The sequence below is a fragment of the Calypte anna genome, chromosome 8, assembly GCF_003957555.1.
Source record: "Calypte anna isolate BGI_N300 chromosome 8, bCalAnn1_v1.p, whole genome shotgun sequence".
In the NCBI taxonomy this organism is placed as follows: Eukaryota; Metazoa; Chordata; class Aves; order Apodiformes; family Trochilidae; genus Calypte; species Calypte anna.
In genome coordinates this window covers 599,768-623,563 of record NC_044254.1, presented here as the reverse complement: position 1 = coordinate 623,563, position 23,796 = coordinate 599,768, and the positions used below count along the sequence as shown (strand labels likewise).

The following is a 23,796-nucleotide window of genomic DNA, read 5'->3' as shown; positions in this document are numbered from 1 at the left end:
TGAACGATGGGATCAGGTGCTCCCCATCCTTGTGTGCACAGGGATGGCCCCGGGTCAGTGCCTCTCATCTGTGGCACTGGGGGGAGGAAAAAGAAGTGATAAAAAACTAGAAATCCCCAGGAGCAGTGGAGTGAAGATCCCTCTCAGCTGTAGTTTTGCTGTGATGAGCCTCAGGTGTGTGGGTGAAGCCTTCTGAGGAGGGGGCTCAGCTGGGCTCTGGCTGCAGAGCCTGAGGTGTTTGTGCAGCAGAAGTGCAGCCAGATTTGGGGGATGGGGCAAAACCAAGTTACAGCACGAGGGATGTTTTGAGAAGGTGGTCACAGGTCAGGTTGCAGGAGTGGAATCAGCTTCCCAAGTCCTTCATTTATAGAAATGTTCTTGGACTTCAGGTTCTGGTGTGGGGTTTTTGTTCTCCCAGAGCCAAAGTTTTGATGATCATAGAACGGTTTGGTTTGGGAAGGACCAGAACTGAAAAAAATATCATCTGCCTTAAATGCACCTATGCTATTCCCAGGATCTGGGGGTTAAAAGGTAGCTAAAACCTGCTGAAAGTTAAAGCTGGGAGCTTGGCTGGGGAGCAGCCAGCAGCAATAAAGGGCATGGGCTTCCCTTGGTGGGCTCCAGAGAACACTTCAGATTTCTGCACCTGGGGAAAGGGGAGGTGACCAAGTACCTTGTAAGCATTGCTGGCCCTGAATCAGGAGTGGGATGGGTTGGGCTGGTAAATGAGAGAGGCTCTGGTGTGACAGGCATCATCCCAGCCCCCAGGGTGGGCTCCTGTGGCTTTGCCACTGGCAGAGGTGTTTGGTTTGGGATGGAGGGTGAGGAGCAAAGCAATCCTGCTCTGCTCCCTCTGCAGCAGCCCCGAGGGGGAGGGGGGCTCCCAGGAGCCCCTTCCTTGGGCAGAGTATTGACTGGGACTGTTTTATGGCTTTTATAACCTTCTGAATTTCTTGGGGAAGAGCTCAAAGGTGGAGGCACACTGTGCACTCAGTGTGATTTGTTACTGGGTCCCAGCCAAGGGTGACGCAGGGTTTTAGAGATGTAAGTGAGGAAGGAGAGGGTTGTGGGACCATGGTGAGGTGGGAGGTGCAAGGGGGTGTGCTGTGGCACATCCCTGCAGGAGATGAAGAGCAGGGCAAGCTGGGGGATGCCAGGAGTTGCTTTATTTTTAGTTCTTGCAGCTGATTAAGCACAAACTGCAGTGTGTCCAAGCTGCTCATCTTCCATGGAGCACACATCCCTGTCCTGCTCAGTGTGTCCTGCTAGGAGCTCTGTCCCTCCTTGGAGGTCTGGTCTTCCCTGGGTGCCTGCAGGGAAGGGAGATGAGTTGAATCAGTGGCCAGGGGTGATGGAGGCAGCTGGGGGTGAGCACCACAGCTCCTGGGGGCACAGAGGGGGCAACAAGCAGGGATTTTCTGTGAATGTTACTGGAGGTGGTGGTGGTGGTGGCATCCTGCCCAGATCCTACCCCCTTGGCCTTTTGGTTTGCAAGGGAGCTGTGGTTCTGCTGCTCCAGGGGTTGGTGTGGTCTGGGGGATGCAGACTGCCTCTGTGCCCACCCACCTGCTCCACGGGCTGTGAGGACACCTTCCTGAGTGGGGGTCCTGTGTCAGAAGTTTTCTCTGAACCTGAGGAAACCAAATGTGCTCAAACCTCCCCTCAGACACTGAACACCCAGCTCCCAGGCTGGCAGCAGCAGCTCTTCCCCCCCTTTGGTCCTTGCTCACCTTTTTGCTCCTCCTGAGGCTCTGTTTTCTTCTGAGAGTGTGGCAGCAGGATCTGGACACCTTTCCGAAGTGTGAAGACAATGATGGTGTTACTGCCTGGTGAGGAAGAGGAGGGGAAACACTGTGAGGCAGTGTGTTTGCTTTGGTAGCAAACAATGAAAGGAGGTGTTGTCCCCTTGGCATCCCATGGGTCTCGCACAGAGGTCAAATCTAAATCTGGGGTCAAACCCCAAAGAAAGGGGTGGACAGAAGGATGACCATGAGCCAGCAATGTGTCCTTGTGGCCAGGAATGCCAATGGCAGCTGGGGTGCATTGCAAGGGGGTGGTCAGCAGGTCAGGAGAGGTTCTCCTCCCCCTCTACTCTGCCCTGGTGAGGCCACATCTGGAATATTGTGTCCAGTTCTGGGCCCCTCAGTTCCAGAAGGACAGGGAAGTGCTGGAGAGAGCCCAGCACAGAGCCACCAAGATGCTGAAGGGAGTGGAACATCTCCTGGGGAGGAGAGGCTGAGGGAGCTGGGGCTCTGCAGAGGGTGCCAGGGGGCTGGTGAGGAGATGCTGTTTTGGGGCACAGCGGGTACCCCCGGGCACAGATGTGCTCCGGGTTTGTGCCTCCCGCGGGTGGCATCTCCCCAAAGCAGCTGCAGGCTGCTGCCCGGGAGGTGGGGTTGGGGTGCAGGGGGGTCCTGCTGGAGCTACGAGCTCTGCTCGGCCTCAGGGCAGAGCCACAGTGACTCCTGGTGCCGGGAGATGGAGATGGAGCCGCTCCGGGACCTCCTCAGCCACACACCCACCGCATCTGCAGCCCCCAGCCCAGGGGTGGGCGGCTCGGGAGCTATTTTCAGCTATTTTCTCCAGCAGTTTTAGTGCCTTTTTAAAACGACAATGTAAGCGATTTCCCCCTCCCCTCCCCTATCTGAAAAGAAGAAAGTTCTTTATCCAAACGTCTGAAAAGTGGCAAGAGTCACTGGTGAAAGTGGGGTAAGGTGCAGAGAAGTGTCCTGAGCAAAAGGTGGCACAGATGTCAGCCCAGTCAGAGGCAGCTTCTGACTTGGTCTGTTCAGCCTGGAGAAGAGGAGGCTGAGGGGAGACCTCATCCCAGCTTACTGCTTCCTCACCAGGGAAGGAGGAGGAGGAGCAGGCACTGCCCCCATCTCCCTGGTGACCAGCGGTCAGACCTCGGGGAATGATAGGAAGATGGGCTGGGGGAATTTTAGGTCAGATCCAGACAAGGTTTACACACAGAGGGTGTTTGAGCACTGGAACAGGCTCCTCAGGGAAGTGGTTTTGGTACCAAGCCTTCCTGAGTTCAGGGAGCCCTTGGATGATGCTCTCAGGTGTGATCCTGGGGGTGTCCTACACAGGGACAGGAGTTGCATTGATGATCCTGATGGGTCCCTTCCAGCTCAGCAGATTCTGGGGTTCTATGAGCTGGTTTGGGGTTTTTTTGCTGGTTTGGTTTGCTCCTGCTGGTGCCACCCTGCTCCACACCCCCTGGGTACAGCTCTGCCCTTCCCTCCTCTCTCTGGCCACACAGGCTGGGGTAGGAGAAACCAGAGAGCTCTGAGGGATCTCTCATCTCCTCCCATGGCAACACCACCCCAGGTGAGGAGTCCTGCTCTGCCTGGCTCCCCTCATCCATCCCTGAGAGCTGCTGTGGCTCGGGGACAAACATCCCATGGACATTCCCTGCAGGAATAATGTCAGAGGGAGAAAGATTAGAGTCTTGGCAACATGGTTGGTGGTCTTGGAGCACAGCAGGATGGGGGTGGGTTACCCCAGCATCAAGCACCTGAATGTAGGGATCAGAATCTTGAAAATCAGCTATTTTGTTGTGGGTTTTTTTTTTTTTTACCAGAACTTGACAATGATAAATGGCAGGGAACAGAACACCAGCTTGCTGACACCCACTCAGCCATCAAAGCAAGATTAGAACATGTCTATTTTGGTTTCCTTTTTAATCAAAAATCAATTAGGCAATTACCAAATGAATATTCAGCCATGGAACCAGGTTGTCAGGCAGGCTGACAGCAGGCAGCACCACTTTTTGTGTGGTTTTCAGTTCAGAGTTATTCAGTGTATTGAAGCTAAATAAAAGGGGGGGAAAAAATACAACCCTTCTCTCAAAGATGTCCTAGTGAGTGTCACCTCACATCCTGATGAAGCTTGTCCTCTGTTCCAGATGCTGAAAGCATCCTCCAGGTAAGGCCACTGACCCTGGTGTTTGGCTGCATGGTTCTGCTTTTCCCCCTCCCTCCCATCCTGACTTGCAGCCCCAAAGCTCAGTTGCTGGAGTTCTGCTTTAGAGTATTTTTAACTTGGTTTCTGCAGTAAACAGGAGCTGTGCAACAACTCTGCTTGCAAAGTCTCTGCACCCACAAAGAAATAAACTGGGCAGTTTTAAATGAATCTGACCAGAAGGAATAGCAGCAAAGATGCTGTGAAGGAAGGAGTTTGGCATTTTCCAGGGAAGGCCCATGGGACACTGAAACCCCAGCACTGGACCTCTCTGCAGGGTAGGATGAAGCCTGATACCAAGGTGGAGCAGGGGCACAGGCACTGTCCTTACTTGGGCTGTGGAGTTCACATGATTTGGAGGGTTTCCTGCTGTGTGAAGAGGCTGCTGCTGCTCTGTCCTTCATGAAGACTGGAAAGGTACTCATCACCTTCCAGGTGCAGAACCTGCACGAGAAACACAGCACAACTCTGAGCAGACACCTACGGGTGAGCTCCTGAGCTGCCTTTTCATCGTGTCAGAAGAAGAGAGGGATGTAGAAAGGGACTGTCACCCCCAGAGCCTCCCCACCTCGGGGGAAAGGGGATGAGAGGTACCTTCTCCAGAAGTGTAACAGGATGGGGAAGATGATGACCTTGGCCTTATGGTAGAGAGCACGATTCAGTAGCCCCTTGGAAGACAAACTCCAGATTAAATCTCTGTCTTCTTCAGAGATGTTCACCTGGCCAAAGAAGAGACCTGAATTAACCCAAGCAGTCTGTGGCAGTTCTGGTGGATCCTAGAGCTCTGTTTCTCTCCCACCTGAGGTATCAGCAGTCTCTAAGAGGAATGACAGGAGTTAGGTCCTGGCTGGCTGAGCCAAGTACAGGGAGGGGCTGACACCTGGATGGGATGACCACTGGATTTCAGGGGAAAGCATTCTGCTGTGCTTTCCAAAGGGAAAGAGGAGCCACAGCTACTGTAGGGGAAAAGGTGGGGAGGGGATGATGAGGATATTGACCTCTGGAGACTGAAAGAATTGAACTGGTGGGGTGCAGCACCCATCTTGGTGCAGCAGTCCTGGCATTTCTCCAGCTGCCAAGGGATTTCACCATCTCCATGTCCGTGGGCTTGTTCTGGGTCAAGTGCTGGTGTGGGCCTGGTGGTGGATCAGTTCCCAGCCCACAGAGCCCAGGGGGAGGTCCCAAGCTCCAGAGCATGCTTGGTTGGAGCAGAACCAGACCTCTGCCTGCTTTCCCTTTTTTACCCTTAAGCCCCACTAGGATGCTCTTCAGCAATTAGCAGACAGCAGCCTTCAAGCCTTCCTGGGGGGGTCCCAGCACCTTACCCGCAGTTTGGGGGGAATATCAGAGTTCAGGAAGAGTTTGCTGATGACTGCAGCTTTCCTCTTGAGAAAGGCAACTTCCTTTTTTGATGCCTTGCTGAGGTTTGCCTGAGCTTCAGCTCCATCTGCCAGCCTGGAGAACCTGGGGAGGCACGAGGGGTGTTGCTCTGAGACCACGCTCTGACTCCTGCTCTCAGCACTTGTGTCCTGGTTCTCATCTCAGCTGAGCAGCAGTCAGACCTCAGTCCTTAGCTCTGCATTTACTGGGCTAGAAAAAGCAATGTACGAGGTGCAGAAGAGTGAAACAGGGGGCTGAAAAGCCACTGCCCTCTCCTTTCTGGCCTTGCACATGCAGGGGTGTGCTGGGTGTGGGGCACTGGGCAGGGTTTGCTCTCACGGGTGTGCCAGGGAATGGGGAAAATGCCAGGAAAGGTGTTGGATGGGTTGGGACTCCGAGGACAGCCAGGCAGGAACCCTGCAGCTCTTTGCTGCAGCCCAGAGGAGCTGAGGGGCTGTGTGAAGGGAACACAGAGGTTCTGGCAGGGGGAAGGGCACTCACTTGTCGATCTCCAGGTAAAAGCGGAGGTCATTGACGAGGAAGTTGACAGTAATGAGCTGGCTGTTAAACAGCAGACGTTTCACTGTTCTCCCCTCCTTCTCCAGTGAGCTGGTGGCAGAGGATCCGTGGATGCGGGGAGTGCTGCTGGGCAGGTCTGAGAGAGGGGAAGAGCTGATCTGTCCTTCCTTTTTCCTTTTTCCTTTTTCCTTTTTCCTTTTTCCTTTTTCCTTTTTCCTTTTTCCTTTCTCCTTTTTCCTTTTTCCTTTTTCCTTTTCCTTTCCCACCCTGTCCTGTCCTGCTGCCCCTGGGGCTGAGCTACACTCAGCACCTTCCCTTCCCCTGCCTGCTGAGGATCTTTCTCCAGGCTTCCTGCAGTCAGGCTCTCCAGGGAATTCAGCTCCATCCTGGGGCAGCTTCTCTCCTCCCTTACCAACCTCCTCTATCATCCTGCTCTGTGCAGCCAGGGAGTGCTTATGGGTTTGCAGGAAATCAAAAGTCTGAGTGTCTGTCTACCCTTTCTTTGGGGGTGGACTAGATGATTTTCAAAGGCCCCTTCCAACCCATTCATAATTATCGTTCTATCTTATCTAATTATTGTTCTATAGTTATCCTGTCTCTGACAGAGGGACACAAGCAGATGAGAAGGAAAGGTGAAGCATCTCTGTTACTTCCCCCAGTTACAACATTCTCCAGCTCCCTGTTGTAATTTCCAGGGACTTCTTGATCTAGATGGAGGTTCTGTGTATTCAGCAGTTTTAGTGGATTCATTTTCTAACAGCTTTTCCAGAGTCCTCTGGAACCTGGATCTCGATCCTCTTTAAACCTTCATGATCTACATCCCTGGGAAAAACACTCTCTAGCTCAGCTCCCTGTTACAGGGAGAACCATCTCCATCTGTTTACTTTTGGCCTGTGTCACATTAGATTCATTTAATGCCTCCTAGGTTATTTGTTTTGGGTTTGTTTTGGGTTTTTTTGTGCAAGTGGTGCAAGCTGACCTGTATGTTATTGCTTGAGGGAGATGCAACAGCACTTACCAGCCCAGCTGGTAAGTGAACACCTATGTGTCCATGTTGCCAGGGCAAAATTCTAGAATTTGTCTCCCAGCTCCAGTGCTGAGTGTGCAGATGTCTGCCCAGCAATGCCTGGGATCCTCAGACACTGCCTCCTGGCTCTGTGCCTTCAGCAGAGCCACACCAGGGTACAGGGATGGGAGATGAGCCTCAGGTTCCCTCTGTCCTCTGCCTAAACCTGGGGCTGCCTTGGGGAGGGAGGAGGAGGGGGAATTCCCTTGGGAAGGGAAGGAGAAGCCAATGTTCCAGCCATACTTTCCTCCTTGTTTCTTAGTTCCCGACGGAGAAAGTGCTCAAACTCCACGCGGCGTTTCTGGTTGTTCATCTCCCTGTGGAACTTGGAGATGCTCCTGATGATGGCCTGGATGGAATACCAGGCCCACTGCTGCAGAGACATGGCACAGCTGGCATCAGCCAGAGCCTGGGGGGACATTGGCACCCAGCACTGGGACCTGGAGCCCCCCAGCCTCAGCAGAGGGGTCGGTGGCCCTGCCATCATCTTTGCTCTCTGGGATTTCTGGGTCTCACAGCGTCAATCACCGAGCCTGTCCTGACCAAACCTGGTGGAGCCTGCATGCAGCAGGACTCCAGAGGCTGGAGGAGGATTGGAGGATTGAGGCTTTCCCCATCCGTTGCCTCTCTGCAAGGCCCCAGGTCTGATGCTCTCACCCCAACGCCTCTCCTGACAGCTGCCCCAGCCTCCCAGGTCAGAAGCTCTTTCCTTACTCTCTTGCCTGTCATGAACTTCCCCATCCTATGCCGCAAGCCACGGTCAGCCCTAGAGGTGTCCTCTGGAGGGAACAGGTCCTGGTACTCTTTAAACCTGCCAGATGAGAGATCAGAGAGAGAGTGAGCAGCAAGGGCAGCCTGGTGCATCAGGAGGGGGTGCAGTGCTTTAGGGGGAGCATCTGGCAGGGATAACCCTGGGGTTGGGATCCTGTGGGGCTCCTGTTCCTGTAGGAGGCTGGAGAAAGGGACAGGGGGCTGGGTCCCCTCCCCTGGGCTCAGGTTTGGGGGTGTCCATCCTGCTTCTCTGCAGCAGGTTTGCTCCTCCAGCCCAGAACCCCGCGTCCCCAGCAGGGACCTGGTCCCCACAGGACAAGCCCTGCCCAGCAGCAGCTTTGCTGAGGTGAGGGTCTGGCCAGGACTTAGCTCTGGCAGGCAGCTCACAGGGACATGTTGGTAGCAGTTGCTCTCTGTCACCTTGGGGCTCCCTCCCATGGCGAGGATGTGTCTGTGTAACCTCTGAGCTTAGGGACCAGTTCCACCCAGGTCCTTACCATCGTTTTTCCATTGTTTTCTGGACCAAGACCTGTGCTGTCATCAACATTAAGGGGCTGACTACTTTGGCCTCCCTTATTTCATCGATGATAGAAGAGTGGCAGCCCAGCTGCTCCTCTGGAAGAGAAGTCCAGTCACCTTCTGCCCCTGCCAGCCACCCCCAAGCCACCAGGACATCTCTTCCTGTCCTCACATCTGCAAGGGCCACCCTGTCCCACCTCTGCCTGCCCTGCCTTTCCCAGGTTTTATTGTCTCATTCTTTTTCCTTCCTGGGCAGTGCTAGGGGCATACCTGAGGATTGACCCTGTGAATCCCAAAGCATCTACAGGAGACAAGCCAGGGAGGAGCTATTTCTGCCACTGCAGGAACTGAAATTTAAGTGGCAGTGGGAGTCCTCAGCAAATAAAATCTGCACTGGATGGCAAAGGAGAATTGGTGAGTTCCTGCAAGAGGATAGAAGATCTGCACCCGGTGTCCACAGCTCAGGGAGAAGAGGCTTTCCTCACGAATGGAGTAAAGTGCAGGGTGGGAGGGTGCCTACCAGCTGGGATTTGGGCATGGAAGTATTTTCTAACGATTCTGTCAATGAGGAAGTTCTTCATCTTGGGGCTGGGCTCTGCAACCAACTTCTCCACATCCAGCCAGAAGCTCAGGGGTTCTTCTGCATCGTGCTCCTCCAGAAACCACTTGAAGAACTTCAGGTGGGCAGAGCTGTGCAGGACTTTCACAAAGTGCCTGTAGAGGAGATGGCAAAGGAGATGTGACCAGTGGGACCTGCTCCTACCCAGGACTTGTGTCCTGCTTGAAATTTATATTCCCATGTGGAGCTGCAAGGACTCGTGTCTGGAGTATTCCCAGGAGGTGGGACGTGAGAACTCCAGAGAGCTGCAGGTGGTCACAGAGTGGTTTCAAGGGATGTTTCTGGGAATGTGAGCTGTATGGGTGCCATGCCAGGGCATGACTGAGGATGCAGTGAGGAGCGAATCTCAGCTATGGGGTTTGGGAAGGGTGTTAAAAGATTTTTCTCCATTCCTTGGTAACTTTGTGGTTGAGTCCCAGGGCCCCCCCGTGCCTCCAGCTGGAGAGCACTGGGAGAAACCTACCTGCTGAAAGAGTGGAAGTGGCAAAAAACCAGCCAAGCCCTGTGCTGCAAGGTACCTGGGTCTTCTAGATGGCTTTTCTACTACAACAGTGGTGGAGTCTGCTGGGCTTGCTGGGGATCCTATCACAACAACAGTCTTCTTCTTCCTGATCTTGGCTTTAGTGTCTGTGGGGACAGAACAGGGTTGTCCCTTTCCTCAGGTGGCAGCCAGAGCCCACTCACAGCTCTCCACAGAGGAAAGGACCTCAGAGCCACCGTGCTGCTGCCTGCATCCTGAGTAGGGCTGGGATGCTGTGGGTCTGACCAACCTGCCATGTGCTTCAGATAAGCCCTCCCACTCCCACCCTCTCAGGCTGGATTAACACCCCAAAACCTACCCCCTTCTGAGGTGGCTTGGCCTCCCTCTCTTTCTGGTGGTACTCTCCCAGATGATGGGACGCAAGCAGGGAAAATCCTTGCTTCTCCAGTCCCTAAGTGTATGTTGGAGCCCCTGCAAGGGTGGGATGGTTGGGAGCCCACCCTGCTTCCAGGCTGCTCTGAGTGGACTCACCATCTTCTGGACTTTTGGGACAAGGAGGCTCCTTTTCCTTGCTTGGGCTGTCCTCAGCCAGCTCATCTGCCTGCACCGGCTTCTGGGAGTCTGCATCTGGCAGAGAAGAGATGAGAGTTTGTGTGTTCATTCCTTCTGCCACAACAGCCCCTCAGCCCCTTTGTGGTCACCTCCTTTCCCCTTCTCTGTCCTGTTCCCAGGACACTGCAGTTCTGAGGTCTGAGCCCCAGCAGCTACCCTGGGCTCGCTGTCACTCAGAGCCCTGACAGATGCCCAGAACTTGATGTCATTCCCCAAGAAGCTGTGAGCAGACAAAGCTGAGGCAGCACTCTGGCATCCCTGGGAGAAGGGCAGGGTGTGGGAGAGGAGTGACAGTGACAGTGGCTGTTGCTGGCTTTGGGTGTCAGTGACTTTGCTGCTTCTGGTGACCCAGGTGGATGCAAGGATGTGGTGTTTGGTGCCTCTGGTACTGGCAGGTGGGAATTTGGCCCATAGGTCACTGCCAAAGCTTGGATTACAGTTGCCCTGTCCCAACCCACTCCGTGATGTGCAGAAAAGCAGCATCCCTGTGCTGGGGACATTGGTGACCACAGGTGAACAAAAAACCAACAGGAGCCACAGCAGAAATTCAGAGCCTCCTTTTACCAGAGCTGCACGGGAGAGGTTCCACCTCTGCCAGGATGGAGCCTTCTTCAGAGGGCACCTGGATGGAGCCTCTTTTAGAGGGGGCTTGGATGGACTGTTCTTTGGGGGTGGACGGGATGGAGCTTTCTTCCCAGGGGTCGGGCATGGCAATTAATTGCCAGTGTTCAGAGGAGAGGCTTTCCAAGTTCCTCGTGCCATGCAAGGCCTGGCTCAGCTTCAAGGACTCATTTATCCTCTGGGACAGGATGAAACATTTATCTTCCTCAACAGCATGGCCTTGCACCTTGGGCATCTGCATGTCGCCCTGAGGAGCCTGCAGGGAGAAGAGCAGGGGGTGGCTGCACAGAGCATGTCCCCAGCTGAGCAGCCACTCCTGCACTGTGCCCAGCAGCTCCCTGCATGTCTTGCTGTGCCTTGGAGCACCAACCTACCTGAGGTTCACCTCTGCTTTAGCTTTCAACTCTCTGGAAGAAATTGATGTGAGCACGAAGCTCAGCACAGAGTGTTTGGTTTCTGAGAGTGAGCTCCAGAAATAACCCTGCTGAGCCCCTGAGCACTTCCCCTGGCAGCCAGAGCCGGGAGGAGTTTGGCTCAGGGGAAGGTGCCCACCAAGAGCCTCATCACCTGCAGAGCTGCTAATTGTGTTCCCAGGCCAGGTCTGTGCTCTGAGGGGTAATTCCCTTGACAAGAGATTCTTAAAAAAACCCACAAAGCCAACAACAAATCTAGGCAGCTAATTACCTCACAGCTCAGAGCGTTTAATGAGGCAGGGTCAGGAGCTTGCAGCTGACTTCTCAGATGTTGGCATCCCTATGAGCCAGGTCTATGGGGGCATTAGCCCTGACAGCCCCTCCTTGCCACCTCCAGGATCAGCTGCTGATTTTATATTGCACACTGCTGAAGCACAGAATGCTGTGGTGGGAGAGCTGAGGATCATTGCTCCAGAGCTGGAAGCAGGGAGGGCTCTGCCCTATGGCACTGTGGCAGCGTTGGCTGGAGTACACCATGGGATGCTGGACTCCTACAGGTAATGCTGGGGTTCTTCTCCCTCCCTCTCTCCCACTTTTCACATCCCCACTGATTCCTGCACAACACCCTGTGCCCCCTCTCCATCCCCTTTACCATGAACTGGAGGAATGTTCTGTCATCATCAGCCAGAAATTCTTCGTAGGAGCAGCAGAGCACCTGAGGGGTGAGGATGGGTTGTCCTCAGCAGCAGCTGCCACCCAGCAGCCCCAGCAGCCCCTGAGGTTGCTGTGGGCAGGTTACACCCTGCTGAGGTGCCCCAGACAGCTCTGCCAGGAGACAGACACCCACACTGGTCCATTGGGCTGCTCACGGGCTGTCCACAAGGGCTTGGGCTGCAAATGTCTTTTACTCACATTGTGGTGGAAGCAGTGACTCAGCTGTGACAGCACAGCCACTGCCCTGCCATCCCTTGGCCCGTGTGCATCTGAGAAACCAGGCCACCAGCTGCTACAGGACTGCTCACCCCTGGGCCACCTCCCAGCAAACCCTGAGGATGCTCCCCTCCAGCAGCCCCGTGAGCCTTGCTCAGTGGTTCCAGTGCAAGGTGGGGGGGACTGTCAGGTTTTTTCCCTTCCTAATCTCTTTTTGTCTTCCTTGCCTGAATACTTTTCTTCTTCAAGCTGCCCACAGCTCTCACACCAGCCCAGGGGTGGCAATGCCAGCTGTACCTCCCAGCACTGCTCTCTACCTTGCATATCTCCTTCTGGGCTCTGTATATCCAGGGGGAGAACTCTGCAGCCATCAGATGGTTCCGCAAGCTCCTGAGGGTCTCCACCTCCAAGGGAAGCTGCCTGATGGTCTCCTCCCCTAGGTAGCTCTTGCTTATCTTCTCCCCGATCAGATGACGCAGGAAGAAACTGTTCTCTCTGCCAGGGTCCAGCACCACGGGCAGAAATTCCTCCAGGTCCTGCCACAGGTCCAGAAGCTGAGTCTCCACGGGCCGGTCCTGGCACTCCAAGAAGTGGCGGAAGGGCCGACCCGCACAGCCCTCAGCACTGAGGGCCCAGGGAAGGAAACTCAAGGTCTCAGCTGGCTGCTGGGCACTGGGTGCAGAGGGATGCAGGTCAGAGAGGGCTTCATCTTCACATTGCCCCCCGTTAGATCTTTGGAGAGAGGTTGTTCTTCCTTTGCCCCCAACGGCAGGGGTTGCAGGAGGAAACAGTCCCAAAGCATCCTTATCCACACAGGGTTCCTCTCTGCCACCAACTGGCCCCAGATGCCTTCCTGGCTGTGCTGGAAAACCAGGTGCCTTCATTTCTTGGGTATTTCTCCCCACCTTGACCATGGTCCAGATCTTCACTTTGGACTTCTTGCTGCAGTAAGGCCCTGAGGAACCCCGACTCCTTTTGATATGCATTTTGTAGAGATTCAGTGAAAAGTCTGAGGGCTCCTGGGAGTCAGCCCGTGACAAACGCTCTCCATACTCCTGCAGCAGAGGCTGGCACGACTCCTCTTCTGCCATGCCCATCTTGCAGTGGATGAAGAATTTAGGGAGCCAGTAACTCTGAATCACAAAAAGGGCCTGTTCCTGCATCATGCTTAGCATCTCCCTGGTGGTGCTGCTGGTCTGAATGCACCTGGATTTTGGCCCTGGCCCTGAAATGGATGCAGGGGATTATGACGGGGCAGGAGGGAGTTGGCTCCATCCAGACCTATTTTTGCCAGCCAGGAATAGCTAGTGGTGATATCCTATCTCCTATCCCATCTCCAGCACGTTCACCTTGCTGGAAGGTCACTGCTTACCCCCAGCTCCCATGTTTCTTACCACTGGTGGCCCCGCAGAGTGTGACAACACTGGAGCCTTCACGCAGGTGAGTGGCTTTCAGCCTGTGGACCAAGGACAGGTAGGTGTCCCTCTGCTCTGCATCCAACTTATTGAGCCCCAGGAGCCTCTCGGTGGTGAGCCAGAAGTCAGTCAGTTCTTCCCCTGTGGGTCAAGACAAGGGATGGGAGTTGGAGGGAGCCCCCTGATGATGGGGGAGCAGCCTCTGCTTTAATAAAAGAAAAAAAGAGGGAGAGGTTGCCTGGATGAACAGAGGGAGCAGTGTAGAGAAGAGACAGGGCTGTGCATTGCCCCAGTGTGCAGCACCTCTGCTGGGGCTGGGGCTCTGCTGCTGGCTTGCTTCCCAAAGCCATCCCTGGGATCGTGGTGTCTCCTGCCCCACCAGTGCTTACCTGTGGCCTCAGCTCTGTGCCAGTGTCCCACTGGGCAGCTGGCCCATGGCTGGTGGAGAGGGGACTGCAGAACACCCCGTGCCCACCTGGCGTTCCTTGGATGAAGGCTCGGAAACGCCACATGCCCTGGCTCCCACTGATGCACTTCTCCAGCAGCCACTGGTCAGCACTTTGCCAGTTCAGCAGTTTTGCTGTCAGAGAGAGAGCAGAGCACAGCACTGGGGAGGGGAGGGCAGGGCAGGAGAAGCCCCCAGAGAAACCCTCCAGACCCCGCTGGTGTCTCCGCAGCCTCTCTGCTGGAGGGCAGTGATGCTGCCAAGCAGGAGGCCAGCAGATCACACCCAACGGGCATTTCAGAGAGGGCTGTGGGATGCACAGAACTATTGAGGCTGGAAAGGACCTCTGAGATCATCAAGCCAGGCTTATGACCCAACACCACCACATTGGCAGGACCATGGCACTAAATGCTACATCCAGCCTCTAATTAAACACCTCCAGGGATGGAGGTTTTTAACTGGTCTATTCCAGTTTGAAAGGATGCAACCCCCTCGTGTTGGTGCCAGTCTGCCCAGCTATCCTGCCCCTTCCCTGTGCAAGCTTCCATCTTTTTTGCCTGTTTGTGCCTCCTTCAGCTTGAGGTTCAGCCCGGCTGGGGAAGGAGCAGCGATGCACTCAGCAATGGCACTGGGGCAAGCTTTGGTGGATTGCTGGTTTTTCTGAAATTTAACTTGGCCTCCCTGCTGCCAGAGCCCTCTTTCTGGCGGCCTTTCCTTGTGTTGACACCCAGAGCAGTTGGCTGGGCTGAGACAGCTCATTTTAGGGGGTAAACTCAGCGCACCCCAGGCTTTTGCTGCTGGTAAGACAGATGATAGCACAGACCTCTCGTCCCAGCGTGGGATACCTCAGACAAGCAGTATTTCTGCAGTACAGCACAGTTGTGCTCCCTGCCTAGCAGCAAACCCCAAACACCAGGAGCCCGGTGTTTCCATGTCCCAGGATGCTCTCCAGCTCTGCTCCACCCGTGAAGTGCAGGATGAACCCTGCCGAGCAGCTCTGTGGAGGCAGCGAGCCCCGGGGCCGCGGGGTAAAGGCCCTCTCATCCCCTCTGATCCCTCGGGATGTGGCTGGGTCCCTACCAAGGGGATGGTGCGGGGGCTTTTTAACCCGGAACGAGAGGCAGAAGCCGCCGGGCAGGCAGCAGGCGGTGGCTGAGGAAGCTTCGCGGCGGCGGTGGCGGAGGAGAAGGAAAAGGAGGAGAAGGAGAAGGAGAAGCTGGCTCCGGTTCTGCTCCCTGCCAGGCTGACTCACCTGCTTCCCCCGACCGAACGAACTCCAGGAGCTTCTGACAGAGGATGAGGTGGAGGCACAGGCTGGATTTGCAGAAGTGAGGCAGCCGGTGCTTTTCCAGCCAAGCCAATAAATCCGGGGGGCTGGGATCCTGGAATCCCAGAGCCCAAGGAGAGGATTAAGCTGCGGAGCAAGGAGCCGTCTCTCCCGGGGATCGGGGTGAGTAAACGGGCCCTGCTACGGGGGAGGTGCAGGGGAAGGAGCCCTGCTGTGGGTCGGTGACGCTAAAAAGTCCCTGGGGTGCTGAGAAAGAGGGGTTGGGGGGGGGGTGGTGGTGGATGGTGCTGGAGCTCCAGCCCCTGCCTGCATCCCTGCAAACCCGGGAGCCGCAGGGATGGTGCTGCAGGCAGCCTGCCTGCTCCCCCGCAGCTGCTTGCAGGTTCCCTTGTGCTGTTTGGGATCCCAGCACTCCCGGAGGGTGCTTGTGGCTGTGGCTGTGGGATGTCCGTGGGGAGGGCTGAGGAGCAACAGGACTTGAGTCCTGGTGCATTTGGGGCTGCAGGACGTGAGGGGATGGTGTTCCTGTCCTTCCCTGCCACCACATGTACCCCCTGAGCCCCAGCTGCCCATGGTAACTGAGGGATGGGCGGACCCCGTAAGCTGCACCAGGACTTTAAATGGCTGGTGCTCCTCCTAGGGCTGAAATGCAAAATGACGCCTGGGTTTGAAATAAACCTCCGGCTGCACGAACAGGAAAGCCAGAGGGTGGCTTTGGCAATAAGAAACTGGATCCCTTTCCTCCTCCTCTGCCCTGTGCCCTTCCTCCTTCCTCCCTCCTCCTCACCCTCACTTCTCAATGAGCACTTTCTTACCAGGCAGCTTGGCAGCTCTGGCCAGAGGTCCCACCGACTTCTACTGTTGCTGTAAACAGGTGTCTGGCCAAAAACCTGGGTCAAAAGGAAAGAGGAGGGCTGAAAGAGACGGAGAGCCCAGAGCCCAGCTGTTCTACTTAGTCCTCACTACAGAGGGAGGCATCATCTTCTCTTTCAGACTCCTATCTCCAAGCTGAGGTCCCTCAGGTCCCCCTCCTTTTTCCAGCCTGAGCATAGCACATTCCTAATTTTCCTGGGGCTACTCAGGAATTCCCCTGAGAAGATCTCAGAAAGGTCCCGGGCTTTATGGTTCAGAGTGGACTTACAGGAAGATTCAGAAAGGTGTTGAAAAAGTCGACAAAAACATCATCCCTCAGCAGATGCCAGATGTTCGTGGAGGCTATGGCTGCTGCAAGGGGGAGAAGAGAATGTTACCTGGGCCTTGTGCTGCCAAGTATGATAAAAATCTGAACCAAAGGATGAGTTTGGAGAGGAACAGCTCTGGGTGGGTGGCATGAGCTTGTCCTGTGTGCACACAGGAGGGTTTGGACCTGGGACAGTCCATGAAATTTGGGTGCCAGCACATCCATGTGCAGTGGGTGGGTGGCACGAGGTGCTTGGAAAGCATCAGGCTGAGCTGCGTGTGGGAGCTGGGAAGTCTGAATGGCAGCATCTTGCTGTTACCAAGAGGAACCGTGTGCTGTGCTCTGGTGCTGCTGCTCCAGGCCCACTGCCCTCATGCCCTCTGAGTCCTCTTGCTGATGTTCTGGTAGCAAATTCCCCCAAATCTTCAGGCATCATGGGGCTGGGAGCAGGCTGTGGCTCTGGGTAGGTTGACAGTTGCTGCAGATGTGCACCTAGGACATCGAGGCAGTGGGCCAGCAGTGCCCAACACCTCCCACTGTCCTCTGGAATTTTGTTCATGTCTGAAAGATCTGGGTGCAAGGGAGCTGGCATCAGCCTTGGCAATGCCCAGATGCGTGAGGGCACAGCGGTGTCACAGGGATGACCCACGTTTCGGAAGCCTAAGGTTGCTTTTTCCCCCAGCTGTCCCCTCTGGGGACTCTTGGAGGGGCTGCAGCCTCCAGCAGAGCTCACTCACCGGTGGTCGTCATGCTGCCGTGTGCCAGGGGTGTGTTCTGGAGTGAGCACTGCTTGTGACGTACTTGTCTCATAGATTCTTGGGGGCCAGAGGGGCTCTTGGGGCCACAGGGTTCCCAGCACCTCCCTCTTTGCTGTCATTCAGGGAAATGTCACTTTTTTTGATCACTTCTTGGGCAGTCCTGAAAGGAACCCCTTCCCTCTCCCCACTTGGACAAATTTCTTGCCCTCAAGCCCCAGGTTCTTGGTAGCCCCCAGGCACCATGTGGGGTTCCTGCCTGTGTCTCCTGAGGTGCTTATGGAAACTTCACGGGAGACCTGGTGAGGGCTGCCTGGCACAGAACAAAGGTTTTGTGTCCTGCCAAGAGGCTGGAGCAGAGGTTTTGTGGTTTCCCTTCTCTCTTGAGAGGAGGCTGCAGGACAGACCCTGCCAGCTTCGTGTTTCTAAGAAGCCCTGAGCACAGCTGTGGCGTGTTGAGTGTCACACCCCCTCTGTCACCCGCGTGGGCAGGTGTAAGTGTGCACAGCCTCCCCCGAGCATCCTCAGGAGCATCCCCTGTGCCCGCCGCTGCGGAGGGGCCCGGAGCGGGGACACCTCAGGAGATGGCGCTGTCACACCAGGAATGTGAAGCTGTCCCCGAGCTGCAAAGGGGCTCAGCAGCTCAGCAAGGGGCTTGGGACTCCACAGCTGCAGGTAGCATGGGGATAACTGGTCCTGGTTATCTGTGAGGATCGGGGGGGCTGGTGCTGGGGACCCCAGGGTGACTGTCCCGGGCTACTGGACCAGCTCCCACTGTCACCCTGAGCAAGGCAGCCTATTTCTTTTTGCTGGGCTGTGCAAGGAGGCTAACTGGTGCTATGGGACGTGCTAGAGAGCACACCTGAGCTGTCCCTGCACACGTGTGTGCCCCAGGGAGGTCACATCCTGCCTGCTGCAGGGCACCCACCACACTGCCTTTGTTCAAGTGAATAACAGAACCACAGGAGAACAGGCTGGAAGGGGCCTCAAGGTTCATCTGGTCCAACTTCACCTGGCAAAAGCATGGTCTAGACAAGATGGTCCCAGCACCCTGTTCAGCTGAATCCTAAAGGTGTCCAGTGCTGGCGAGTCTATGAGGAAATCATGAATTAGGAAATCATGTTTCCTTTAGGAAACATTTTTTTTTCACTGAAAGGGTTGCCAAACACTGGAATAGTCTGCCCAGGGCAGTGGTGGAGTCACCAACCCTGGAGGTATCTGAACAGCCTGTGGAGCTGGTCCTTAGGGACTTGGTTTAGTGGTGAGCTTACAGGGGTTGGACTGGGTGATCTGGAAGGTCCCTTCCACCCAAAGACATTCTGTGACTCCATGGTGCAGGTGGGATGTGTGTGTCCTCACGGTGACAACAAAGGGGTGTTGTGCTTTGGGTGATGCTTTGCTTCTGGGAGGTGGGGGTGAGGACAGGTTTGTGCCCTGCTGCAGGATGGCTCCGGGATGGGACGGGATGGGATGGGATGGGATGGAGCACAAGCCCTTTGAGCATGCACACTCACCTTCCTTTGGTCACAGCTCGGTCACTACTCCAAAACCCAAACTGACATGGAGAAGGGCCAGCCATGACCTGCAAAACATCTTCTTGACCTAGTGGTGCCAGGCAGGAGTTATGGGGGACCTTGGAGAGGAGTAGCTCTGATCCCCAGTCCACATGGATTGGTGCTGCTGAGTCCAAGAGATGAGAGGAGCTGGGGATGAAGTGGTGTGGTGGCTGTCTCACAGAGGAAAGATTCACAAGTCCTCAGGAAAACATGGCAACTGTATTTGCCAGTTGGTAACTGGGCAGATGCCCAGTAAGGTCCTCAGATGCTGCTGTAGCTGCACTGCTGCCCACCTGGCTCTGGGCTGCCCTCAGGGGGACTCTGGCTGGTAAAGGACCAAGGTTGTGAGCAGGGACATGGTCGCTGTAGGAGTGCACAGGGCCATTTCCATGGAGTCTGTCCCTAAGAAGAGACTCCCAGAGGATGGATTCCTTGCTCAGCCTGGCTGCAGATCCCCAGGGTTTGCTTGGAGTGTGCTCAGGCACATCTGCCCTGGTCATCTTGCTGTGAAGGCTCCTGGCAAGAGAAGCTCAGGTGAGCTGTGTGAGCTATTCAGGAAAAAAAAAAAAAGGCTTAAAAAAAGAGGCTTAACAGAATAGATGGACACATGAGCACAGCCCAGATTTAGGAAGGGGCTCAGAGAGGAGAGCATAGTGCCAGACTCTTTGTACCAAGGGCAGGGTTGCAACACCAAACACATCAGAAGGGCTTCGCCCCTCCTGTGCCCCAGCCCGAGTTACCTGCATCTCCTCTTCCCTCCAGTGGAGGGGATGGAGCAGACCTGAGGCCACCTCTGGATGCTCCCGGGGTGGGCTTCTTCTCCTTGCTCAACAAAACCTGGCATGGATCTCTGTGGTGGCAAAGTCCAAGGCTTCCCAGCTGTGGGGTCACTGGCAGCTCACAGCCTCCCCCAGGCAGCCCCATCTGCCCATCTTGGTGCTGTGTCTTTGGGTGGAAGAGACCTTCAAGATCATCCAGTCCAACCTTTGACCAGCACTGTAAGCCATGTCCCTAAGGCTGTTCAAATCCCTCCAGGGCTGGTGACTGCAGCACTGCCCTGGGCAGACTTTTCCTGTGTTTGATGGTGAGGCTGTGGTCAGCCCCCCCCCAACCCACAGCATCCCCCAACACTGCCATATTGCTTTTGGTCTCATTGATGGTCTACAGCCCCTGCAAGCTGGGAATCTCCAGCTCCAGGTTTGCTGCACAGCCCTGCTCTCCCTCCAGAAGATGTATTGTGTGCACAGGGTGAGCTTTGGGGCAAGAGCAGGGTATTTCCCAGCCTCCCCATACAGCCCCAGCCTGTTTTCATACAAATAGTTTAGGACAGCTCAAAGGTTTTATAAGCAATGGGTTTGGTCCTCTTGGGCCCACAGCACCTTAAAACTAGAGCTGTCTGAGGTCTCGGGTTCTGCAGTTCAGCATTAAATATTAATTCCTTTCTTGATCATTTCCTTCAATGTGATTTTTTTTTTTGAGCTCAATCTCGTGGGTTCCTAAGACTGCTTTGCTGAAAGAGGACATCTCTGGTATTTCTTACATCGAGTAGAGGTATTTTTGGAGCCTATTGCCATCTGTCAGGGGTTTCCTGGCTGGGGATTTATGGGGCAGGCTGGTCCTTGACCCCTTACACCTGACAGCCCCCGCAGCGAGCCCTGCGGTCTCCTGCCTCTTCTCCAGCTCCAGCAAACCGGCTCATGTAACCTTATACATGTGGCTGTTGGCTTCACCAGCCCCCCAGGGACCTGCTTCAGCTGCAGGGAAGGGACAGGGACAGGGACAGCAGCCCTTTGCTAGTTACCTTTGCTGATTTACAACACCAGGCTGGATCCTACCACCGACTCCGGTGGCTGCGCTCCGGCTTGCAGAGCTACGGAGTGCAGGAAGCTGAAATGAATCTGGCAGCCACAGAATGCAGCCTTGATCTAGCTGAGAGTGCATTTAGCAGCCTGAACAGAGCTAACCAAAAAGACACACACACACAAAAAAAAAAAAGGAAAAAGATATTAAAAAAAAAAAAAGGAAATAAAAATACCCGGCCAATGCTCACTGAGCCCGATTTCCAACTGCAGGGAAAGGCATGCGCTGAGCACTCCCGGGGATATTCTCCACCCTTGTACAGAGCAAACCCAGCCAAGCAATTTCTAGGTCTCAAATCCCGCCTGCCCCTGACGTTCTCATCTTCCAGCTTCCCCAGGGTGGCTTTTGAAGGCCAGCACGTGCTCCTCGGCGGTGGCTCCTGGTCCACGGAAGACACTTGGCCTCTGTGCAAGGTCTGGGGCACAGTCAGCAAGAGGTAGGTGCTGCCTGCCTGGGTTTCTGCAAAAATCCCCCCCTGACTGGTGTGGGAGGAGCTGGGGAAGGGGGGTAGCTGGGGGGCAAAGCCACTGCCATGGTTTGCCTGCCAGTGGTGGCAGGGTGGGCATCAGGTGTGGCAAGTGGCACCAGGATGGCTGAGAAAAGGGGTGGAGAGGGAGGTGTGAGCAGCCTGGGGAGGAGCTGCAAATAGGGTGGGGGGTGGGCGGGAGGTGGGCTTGCTTTCCTGGCTGCTGGGTTCCTAAAGCCCCTCTTCCCCACAATATGCCATGGGTGGGTATTGCAGATGAGCAGCATGGGGAGAGAGGTTTTGTTTTGGTTTTGGTTTGTTTTGCTTTGTTGTTGTGTGTACCCTTGTATATTTTTATTTATTAATTTTCTTTCCTCAGATTTGCCCTCCTGTGCAGCCCAAGTAATCTGCCCAGTCTCCGAAAGCCCCTCTGGTCACCAGCCCTGGGCTGCCCTTGACCCTGGCAGCATCTTCAAAGGGCCATGGGCTTGCTGCGGAGCCTGCAATGTTTGCTGACTGCTCGGCCCAGCAGCCATCGCCTCCCCGCCCTGGGGGGACTCATCAGCCTCCCCCTGCGCCCGGGGGGAGACCTCTCGGCCACTGCTGCTCACACAAGGTCAGTGCCCACCCTCCCAGGGCAGCAATGAGCTCCCCAGCCTCAGCCAGCAGCTCCTGTTCCAGCCTGGTCGGGGCAGTTTGTAGGTGACCAGTCCAGCTCAGGTGTTGAGTTCATTTCCCAGCTCTTGCTAACCCAGGGGTGAAAGGGGGCTCAGCTTCTCCCTCCAGAGCCCGGGTCCCAGAGGTGGTGGGCACAGCGTGGTGGGTGCAGGGCAAGGCAGCTGTGCCCAGCAGTGGGCAGAGATGGAGGAGATGCAGCCGGGGTCTGTCTGTCTCACTTGGTGTGCTTCAGATGCTCAGGCAGGACCTTGCAGCCCAAGCATTTCCCTGGATAGGCCTGAAACTGGCATAGCTGAATTTGGGAATTCAGGGAGTTGGATGCAGGGAGAGGGGAGATGCTGGAGATGTCCCTGCTCACTGCAGGGGAGTTGTACTCGAGGACTTTTAAAGATCCCTTCCAACCCAACCCACTCTGTGATTCTCTGCTCATCCCTCCTCCCTTCCAGCTGTGCCATAGGGGCTGGAACATTTTGGGTGCATCAGGCCTCCTCCTGGGATCCAAATGGTCACAACAAAAAAAAAGTGGCCCATTCCTCCTCCCTATGTGACATCTCTTTGAAAAAGAAATAATTAATTTCTATTTAAGAATTATTTAGGTTTAGTGATGATGAATGGCAAATGGGTTCCTGGACTTAGTGGACCAGGTCTCTAATCTGTTGTGGCTGAGACCCCTGGGGGTGGCCAGGGTCTGCAGTGAGGGACCAGGCTTTGAAATGGCCCCAAAGGTGCTGAGAAAAGAGTCCAGCACTGCAGCAGCAGCAAAGCCAGTGGCTACCTGCCCCAGGGCCTGGGCCCCAGGGCAGTTTCACATCCTGCCTTTTAAACCCTCAAATTGCCACTTTTTTTTTTTTTTTTTTTTTTTTTTTTTTTTAACCTCCCTGTGCAGGTACATTTCTGCATGTTAAGGTATTCCCAAATTTTGCAGGGCCCTTGTGCTGAGAGCAAGCTGCTGAGAATGGCTGAGGGGGACGTGAGGACAGGGATGGAGGTCAGAGATGAAGACAGGGATGATGGGGACACAAGGACAGGGATGAGAGGGCAACACATGGAGAGGGATGGGTCACAGCAGCCCCAGCAAGGCCTGGTGGGGAGGGAAGCCCCTTGGTGCTGCCTGTCTCTGGGCTGGTCAGAAAAAGAAGTACCAGAGTGGTGTCAGCCTGGGCACACATAGAAGAGGTTCTGTCTCATGCTATCTGTGAGAGAGCCTGATGATCATCCTGTCCCCTGACCTCTCCCGGGGGGACCAGGGACTTGGCTGGTGCTGTCCGTGCCAGGATGGCATCGGAAGCAGGAGGTTGCCCAGCCCAGCCCTGCCAGCCCAGCCCCAGCCCTCTTCTGGCAAATCCCGGCTGCTGTGAGCTGCGGGAGGGGAAGTGCCTGGGTGTGCTGATGGAGGTGTTCCCTCCAACAGGAGGGAAAAGCAAAACCTGTGCCGGTTCGGGCTCGCCCCTGAAGCCCAGCATTGTCTCCGGCAGGCTCGCTGTGTTTTTAGAGCCGGGGCCCTTTGAAGGCTTGAGTGAAATCCCCTCCTGGGAGGTGGCACCGCTTGGCATCGAGCCTTCCCCAGCTCACCGTGAGGTTTGTTGGTTTTTTGGGTTTTGTTTGGGTTTTTTTATTTTGCCTCGTTGAACTGGCGACAATAAGGGTCACTGGAGCACGCAGCTGGGCGAAGGCAGCGCCTGAGCCGTGTTCCTCCCCCCCCCCAAAAAAAACCCACCAAAAACCAAACCAAAGAACCCAAACCAAACCGAAAGAAAAATCCGGCAGCCGGCAAGGGGAGGAGGGGAAGGCAGGCGGTAAACAAGCTGCTGTGAGCCCTGCAAGCCGGGCTAGGGCTGATCCCACCCCGCGGCTTCCCGGGAGAGGGCGCCGGCCCCGCGGCTCCAGCGCCCGGCGCTTCTCCGCTGTCTCGTAAACATGTTGTGCAGGGTAAGCCGGGCCCTAAGAGGAGGACACAGCCACCAAACCTCCCCCGGGGCAGGGAGCAACATCCTCCCACCCCAGGCCTGAAACCTTCCACCAGAGTGAGGGTCTCTCCCAGGTAGGGGCTTGCCAACCGGTAAGTGGTGATAGGATGGGGAGATGTTCCCATCGCAAGGCTGCTGCCTTTGCTCCCCGCTTCTCTTCTGGGTTGTTGAGGGCTTAGTGGGTGAAAAGAGGAGCTGCTCGGATGGGGCAAGGGTCACTCCACACCACAGGGACTTCCACCCAGAAATGCCCTGCTTTTGTTTGCAGGCAGCTCTGGTGGCCAAAGTT

At 55.4% G+C, this 23,796-nt stretch overlaps 1 protein-coding gene across 1 annotated transcript; it reads right to left on the bottom strand.

Annotated features, from left to right (window-relative positions):
• Positions 1–1,265: 1,265 nt before the first annotated feature.
• RGSL1 (regulator of G protein signaling like 1) lies at positions 1,266–16,975 on the bottom strand. Its single transcript, XM_030455266.1, has 22 exons — positions 16,963–16,975; positions 16,187–16,290; positions 15,861–15,935; positions 15,010–15,139; positions 13,788–13,892; positions 13,292–13,453; positions 12,215–13,122; positions 11,620–11,682; positions 10,498–10,810; positions 9,853–9,948; positions 9,359–9,467; positions 8,742–8,935; positions 8,200–8,317; positions 7,646–7,742; positions 7,175–7,304; positions 5,848–6,001; positions 5,292–5,430; positions 4,561–4,685; positions 4,298–4,410; positions 1,731–1,826; positions 1,472–1,631; positions 1,266–1,383 (listed from the first exon to the last, which is right to left on the bottom strand). Exons 1-22 carry the CDS (start codon positions 16,973–16,975, stop codon positions 1,266–1,268), a joined length of 3,522 nt encoding a protein of 1,173 aa, XP_030311126.1.
• Between the last annotated feature and the right edge of the window lie 6,821 nt (positions 16,976–23,796).

Bases quoted from the DNA above. Each gene is read 5' to 3' on its own strand.
- RGSL1 (XM_030455266.1), bottom strand. The intron at 15,936-16,186 runs GTAAGTCCACTC...CTTTTGACCCAG, and splicing joins ACACCTTTCTGAATCTTCCT to GTTTTTGGCCAGACACCTGT. The intron at 13,893-15,009 runs GTGAGTCAGCCT...TCTCTCTGACAG, and splicing joins CGTTCGGTCGGGGGAAGCAG to CAAAACTGCTGAACTGGCAA.